Source organism: Gracilinanus agilis, unplaced genomic scaffold, assembly GCF_016433145.1.
Source record: "Gracilinanus agilis isolate LMUSP501 unplaced genomic scaffold, AgileGrace unplaced_scaffold56670, whole genome shotgun sequence".
Taxonomy (NCBI): domain Eukaryota; kingdom Metazoa; phylum Chordata; class Mammalia; order Didelphimorphia; family Didelphidae; genus Gracilinanus; species Gracilinanus agilis.
The window spans coordinates 1-7,134 of NW_025392099.1; the positions used below are offsets into that span (position 1 = coordinate 1).

Here is a 7,134-nt window from a genome sequence, read left to right on the forward strand (position 1 = left end):
ATTTGAGAAGTGTAAGGAACTTTAGAAGCCATTGAATTCAATCCTCTCATTTTACAGATGAGGAAAATGAGGTAGACAGGGTAAGGTGACTTGCTTAAGATCATGCAGCTAGGAAGTGTCCAGTTTTTCTTGACTTCAAGCCCAGTGCTTTCTTCATCAAGGAAGGAGCTCCAGGAGAGTTGTCTGTGGGTAACATTACCAGCATGGGCATCAAGAGCCCATAGCCCATTTCCCATTTCCCAAGGGATCTTGGTCTTTATGGTCAGTGATCATGAAGCACTGTCTTGCAGACCAGGTGATTAAGAAAAGGAAGCAGCACCTCCATCAGGAAGGAGGCTTGGAGGCTGTCTTGAAGAAAAGACACTTGGATTTCCTGGACATTCTCCTCTGTACCAAGGTAAGAGTTGGCCAAGCCTGATGGCCACTTCTGAACCAAAAGAAAGCAGTTTCCCATGCATCCATCCCTTCTCCCTGACTTCTCTTTGTCAATGTTTCCTCCTCTCCCCTGTGTTGATATCCTGGAAGGCATTGGGACCAGAGCAAACCCAGATGACTAGGAAGCAGTGGTCATCTTGATTCGAGAGGTTATACGGATAGTGGGGTTAGAGGGTCTAGGAAGCAACTCTGTCCATTAGGACCATTCTCAAATTTGATCTCTTCACAGTTGTGCTCTTCACTTTTATGAATTGCCAGTTATCATCATGAAGACCTCCTGGTACCATATTTAGCCATAAAGGAAAATCCACTAAGATGATTTTGATACCTTTATGTTTTGGTAAATGGATATCCCACCAAGGTAGATTAGGATAATCCTAACAGTACTGATTGCAGCCCATCCATGCCCTCTCACCTTTCTCCACCCATTTCTGTATCTTATAAATCTTCCTCTGTAAGTTCCCTCAAGATGTTGGGCCTTCCTCTAGATTTTTTTTGGTATTTCATGGATATCAGTGTAGTATATGGGCTAGTCATTGATTATTTTTACTCTCCATCTTTATTTTTTTAGCTTTAGCCTTTCCCTTAAGCTCTGTGCTCCATCACTGTCTTGGGCATCTTGAACTGGATTTCCTGGAGCAATTTAAAATTCATTGTGTCAATCAGAACTCATAATCTCTATCCCCCAAACTCCTCCTCCTTTCCAACTTAAATTCAATAATTGGATTTAATTAGCACTTAATCAGTGCCCTCTAAGTACCAGGTGCTCTGATAGGTACTGGAGATAAAAATGATACAAAATGTACCATCTTGGAAAGTCCCGTGAGTGTTACCTTCTCCCAGAAACCCTCCCTGAAGTCCTAGTCAATCATACCTTTCTCCTTCGTTCATGTTACTTTTCAGTGGAGTTCATAGTTATTAGCCTATAAGTCTTATCCTCTATATGGGCTATAGGCTTCATGAGGTCAGGGCCTGAGCTTCTCCCCAAGTATGTAGCACAAATTCCTGTACATGGAAGATCCTGTATAGATGGTTGCTAGCCTCTGAGGTTATTCATTTCCCTTCACCTAGACAGAGAATGGAGACAGCTTGTCGGACAAGGAGCTGAGGGCTGAGGTAGACACGTTCATGTTTGAGGGTCATGATACCACAGCCAGTGGTATCTCCTGGCTTTTCTATGCTCTGGCCATGAATCCTGAACACCAGCAGAAATGCCGGGAGGAGATCAGGAACCTCCTGAGAGATGGGATGGCTATCAGCTGGTAAGTGACCCAGAGATTAGGGCTTGCTTTGTTTCTCCATCTTTGTGCTCCAGAGGAGAAAACCCTTGGTCCCTCTGGTGTCCTATTCCTGGAAGGAACCTCTCCTTCCTGAGACCATCTTCAGTCTCTTTCAAAAATTTTTTTAATTGCATTTTTTCCAGATTACATGTAGATACAATTTTTAAATAATCATTTTCTGACATTTTGTAACCCATCTTCTCTCATTCTCTCCCTCCTGGCAATATGATATAGGCTATATGTTTACTATCATGCAATACTTATCCATCTTCAGTCTCTTCATCCTTTGGTCTCCTCATGCTTTTAGGGAGCAGCTGAACCAGATGCCATATACCACCATGTGCATCAAGGAATCCCTACGCCTTTATCCTCCAGTGACAAGCATCTCTAGGGAGCTCAGCAAGCCCCTCACTTTCCCTGATGGCCGCTCTTTGCCTTCAGGTAACAAATTCTACTTACTTGTTCATTCTACAAGTTTAGATGGCTTCCTGTGTGTGGATGGGAGACTGGACTTGACAAACTTTGAAAGAACCTAAAAATGTGTTTCTAGGTTGGTACAAATGAGGCACTAAAAAGGGATTGCTAATAGAAATTGTTCTATATTTGAGATTATCTCATTTTGATATGATATAATAAGCTAGGCATTAGGTCTGTCCCACTCTGAGGCTGATGGACTGAGGGCTCAGCACCTATAGACTACTAGGCAGAAGAGTGAATAAAATGGTAGACTTGGAGTCAGGAAGACTTGAGGTCAAATCTGGACTCAGACACTTACTAGATGTTTGACCCTAACAAGTCACTTTAGCCTGTTTGCCTCAGTTTCCTCAACTGTAAAATTAGTTGGAGAAGAAAATGGCAACCAACTCCAGTATCTTTGCTCAGAAAACCCCAAATGGGGTCATGAAGAGTCAGACAACATCAACAAAAGAATTGATTCTAAGAGAGAAGGTAAGGATTTGAAAAAAATCAATGCCTCTATGACCTTCATGGATTTTGTCCTCTGGAGTTTAGTGATCTCCTGCTCATATTTTGAAGGGATGAAGGCAGGATCTGAGTCTGAGGAAAGGTAACCCTGATAGCTCTTCACAGAAAGCCCTTGTCCTGAGGGCATTCTTTGTTTCATCCCTTTTTACCCTTCCTAGCTCTGGTCTAGTTTGAGGGCTCCTTGACACTTTCTTTTCTAAGCTCTTGGTGCCTCATCTTTCTCAAGATCAGAGGAATAAATGTTAATGATTAGACAAGTTCCCTATTCTATGTGCATTTGCAAGTTGGATGGTTCCAGGAATCTTTGCTTTGGGCCAAGGAAGAAGCAGCAGGTTGAGTTGGGAGGAGAACTAGCACTAACTGAAAAGCCAGACTGGGTTAAGGTCAAGGTATCGGTGGACTTTGGAGGTCCAAAGGGTAAAGGTGACCTGGGGTTCAGAGCTGGGGAGTTCATTTGTAGATCAAGAAATCAACTTAGTGGAATGGAGTGGAGGGAACAACCTAGATAGGCAGCCAAAATCTTGGTTTCTTGGGTTCAGCCCTTTACCAATGAGGAGCTAGCCTTAGTCAAGTCATTGTCACTCAGGGACCATCATTTCTATATTAGTAAGATAAGTGAATAGAAATCAATGGCCTCTAAGCTTTCTTCCTACTTTAGGTCCTACAGTCCCATGATCTTCTGAGCCTGGATAAGATTTTTCAAGGGCCTGGCCACTTTCCTGATCAAACTTGACCCCTGTCCCCCGAAACTTTTACTCTGGTACCGTGGCTGCTTGTAACCCCCCTCCTAACCCACAACCATGACTGGTGATGGTGAGGTGCCAGTGGGATCTGGTTAAGTCCTAAAAGCTTCTATGGGCTTCTATAGGATGTTTAGGGAGGACCAGAATCTTAGGTATTGCCAAGACCTTTTCAGGGCTTCTCATCCCTCTTTGACCTAACTCTAACCTGTGGCTCCAAGAAGAGAGTGTGAGGATGATGACTTTGTGTACTTCTGACTCACCTAAATTCAATTTATGGTGAAAGTCAAGACATTATCCTCTTCCAAATGAAGGATGAACAGCAAAAGCTTCAGATGTTATAGGACCTTTAGTCTTTCTAGCAACTAAATAGCTAGGCCAACTGACTGCCTGGCTACTGCCAGGAAGCTAGGCATTAGGTCTGCCCCACTCCAAGGCTGATGAACTGAGGACCCAGCACTTATAGGCTACTAGGCAGAAGAGTGAATAAAATGGTGGACTTGGAGTCAGAAAGACCCGAGTTTGAATTTTTCCAGAGATACTTTATTAGCTGTTTGTTCCTGAGCAAGCCAGTTAACTTTTTCCTATCTCGGTTTCCTTATCTCTGCAATGGAGATGATAATAGGTACCTTCCTCATTGAGTCGTGCAAGTCCAATGAGATAATGTGGAAAGTACTTTATTAACCTAAAAGTACCATAAAATTCTGGTTATCATTATTACTGCTGTTGTTGTAGGGGCGAGTCATTTTTTGTGTCTCTTTTTGCCTTTCCAGGAACTATGGTCACTCTCCACATACACGCTCTTCACCACAATCCCATCGTGTGGCCAGAACCAGAGGTGTGTCTGCCCCTGAAGGGTGTGGGATCAAGGGTCCATGAGATCTGATGGGAGGCAGGATATGTGGGGAGGTAGGAGATTAGGGTGTCCATGGATGGCAGATGGAGGAAACTCCAACCTATCTGGTAGATGATGCAAAAGGCAATGAAAACTGTGTGTGGGGAGGCAGGGGGGAGTAGGTCACAGTCCTGCTATTCTTTGTCCTGTTCATATCACACCTGTAGGGATCACTGGGCTCATTGGGGACCACTGATAAGTCCGAGAGTGTAAAGAGAAGGGCAATCAAGACAGCTCAGGGTTTAGAGGCCATGTCATTTGAACATTGGTTGAAGGAACTGGGATTTTTTAGGTTGGAGAAGAGAAGAGGGAGACACTGAACAAGTGAAAGCAGCCTGTCTTCAAATATCTGAAGGGCTGTCCAGTGGAGGAAAGGTCAGATGTGTTCTGTATGGCCCAAGAGTGCAGAACCAGGAGCAAGGAGAGGTTACCAAGAGACATATTTAAGCTGGAATATCAGGACAAATTTCCCAACCGTCCAAAGTTGGGAGTAGGCTGTCTTGGGAGGTAATAAATTTCACCACCCAGAAGCCTTCAAGCAAAGACTGTATGACCTCTTGGGGAATGTTGCTTTTTTCTTGGATGTGAGTTGGACTAGATGCTTGGTGGAGCACCCTTCCAAATGTGGAGAAAGTTTTAGGAATGGACAAATATTGGGCTGAAAAGAATCAGGGTAGGAGGCAGTTAAGGAGGTTAGATTCCCTGCTGGAAGTGTGAGGTTGAAGCTGGACTTGGTGGTGAAGGGAGTGAAGAAAAGTCTTGAAAAGTAACCAAGGGAAATGAAAGAAGAAATTAATATGGAGAAAAGAGAAGAATTTTCAGTCAATGGTGAGGATCACAGAACTCTAATTTTAGAATTACAAAGACCAGCTAGTCCAATTCCCTCATTTTACTGGTGAGGAAACTGAGACCTTATAGAGGGAAAGGACAGCCATGCATTGGTGGCAGGAGAGCCATGAATGTGAAGTTAGTAACATGGATTCTAGTTCATGATTTTCTCTAGTACCCCTGGAGATGAGGACTGCAGGTTAGGGTGAAAGAATTCTACTCAAGTGGGCAAGAGCTTCATTAGTTTGGCAGCTAATGAGACACTGGCAAGGTGAACCATGAAACCTGGGCTGCTCATGGAGAAAAGCCAATTCAAAGATAGGTGAGAGATGGACTAAGAGACCAGGGATGAACCAGGAGCCTTAAGGACATGATTAGGGTTAAAAGTAACCTTGGTATGGAGATGAGAGAGGTAGGACAGGAAGTTGAGGTTGGGAAGAATTTCAGACTTCACAGTTTTGGTCATGGAGCAGTTCAGAGAGATGGAGAGGTCTGAGGGTTAATGTGAATTTTGAAACATCAGAGGATGAGGGAGAATGACTGGGAGTCAGGTGCAAAGCTCATGGAATAAGTTGGGAGAACAATCCAGGGCTTGGCAGAGGACAGCCACAAAACCAAGGAAAGAGAGGGTCTAAATATGGTCTAGGTTTCAGAAGACCAGAGGCTCCTAAAGGTTGGCTGTAGAAGAATGGCTTGGAGCTGGTAGGGGTGGGGGAGAGAGAAGAGAACTATTTCTCCTCTCACTTCCTGGGTCTGTGAACCAATGGGAGTAGGAGACAGAGAGAGTATTGTTCCTGGCATATAAAAGATGCATAATTAATGCTTAATGATCGATGATCAGTAGAGAGGGTGGTAAGAGGTAGGGCATCCTTGGAGGGCAGCCTGGTTTAGTTATAGTGAAGTGGAGGGCATATCAATTAGTGAGCCTGGCATCTAGTACTGACCTTAAGCTTTGCAAAGCATGTTCTTTACATTAAGAGAGTCATGCTAATGGCATTGCCCCATTTTACTGATGAAGAAACTGAGGCTTGGAGAGCTTAAATAACTTGGCTAGGGTCATATAATTAGGACATGTCTGAAGCAGGTTTCAAATAGGCACTCTGTCAGGCTTCTCCAAAAGTGGGATGCAAGGGAGTCTGTGAACAAGAGAGTGAGGCTTCCCAGAGGATCAGTGGAATGGGCAGAGTGATGGTGGACTTGCAAGGAATAGAGTGGAAGGTCTGGGACTGGTAACAGGGCTAGTGCACTCATTTGGGCTCTCAGATCCTCACCTTAGCACCTCAGACACTTCCCAAGGTTCCCAGGCTCTCCTGTAGCCTCTCAAGTACTGTGTTAGAATTCCTGATGCTAGCCTGGGATCTCAGACACTCTTCTGCCTTGGTTCTCAGACTCTCGGCTCAAGCAGAGACATTCAGGGACAGTAGGTATTCTTTTGGTGTAAGGAGGCTGCCTGGTACCAACACCTTGAAACCCTGGAAAGGAAGAAAGCCCCCATTCCTTCCCCTTCCCTCCCCATGTTCCCTATTCCCTGTCCCACACCCCCTTCATCTCCCAATGATGCTGGTGTTTCTTGACAGGTATTCAATCCTCTCCGGTTCTCCCCAGAGAACTCGATCTCCCGGCACACCCACTCCTTCCTTCCCTTTTCTGCTGGCACAAGGTGGGTTTTTCTGGATGACAACCTCTCCCCCCACTTCTCTCTCCATGCACTTGTGTGTAGGTTACTCCATACATGCACCTTTAGTCCTGACTTCTTGCCCGAGCCTAAACCTACATCAATTTCTGCTGCCTACAGCTTGCCTCCACCTGGCTTAGTTGTTGGCTCCTCAATCACAGGCTGCTCCATGCAGAGCCCATTTCTTCCCCATGGCAATCAGGTAGTACAGTGGTAAAAGCATTGGGATTAAAGATGCACCCTCCATTCCTTCCTTCCTTCCTTCCTTCCTTCCTTCCTTCCTTCCTTCCTTCCTTC

General features: G+C 44.8%; 1 protein-coding gene across 1 annotated transcript; it reads left to right on the plus strand.

Annotated features, from left to right (window-relative positions):
- The first annotated feature begins 271 nt into the window (after positions 1 to 271).
- On the plus strand, positions 272 to 7,054 carry LOC123256178 (cytochrome P450 4A5-like). The gene is made up of 5 exons (XM_044684859.1): positions 272 to 397; positions 1,507 to 1,697; positions 2,023 to 2,156; positions 4,213 to 4,277; positions 6,740 to 7,054. The coding sequence occupies exons 1-5, from the start codon at positions 272 to 274 to the stop codon at positions 7,052 to 7,054; spliced, it is 831 nt and encodes a 276-aa protein (XP_044540794.1).
- The last annotated feature ends 80 nt before the right edge of the window (positions 7,055 to 7,134 follow it).

Coding starts and splice junctions, on each gene's coding strand:
- LOC123256178 (XM_044684859.1), top strand. CDS start 272: ATGAAGCACTGTCTTGCAGACCAGGTGATTAAGAAAAGGAAGCAGCAC. Junction 398..1,506: donor ACATTCTCCTCTGTACCAAG/GTAAGAGTTGGC, acceptor CCCTTCACCTAG/ACAGAGAATGGAGACAGCTT. Junction 4,278..6,739: donor TCGTGTGGCCAGAACCAGAG/GTGTGTCTGCCC, acceptor GTTTCTTGACAG/GTATTCAATCCTCTCCGGTT.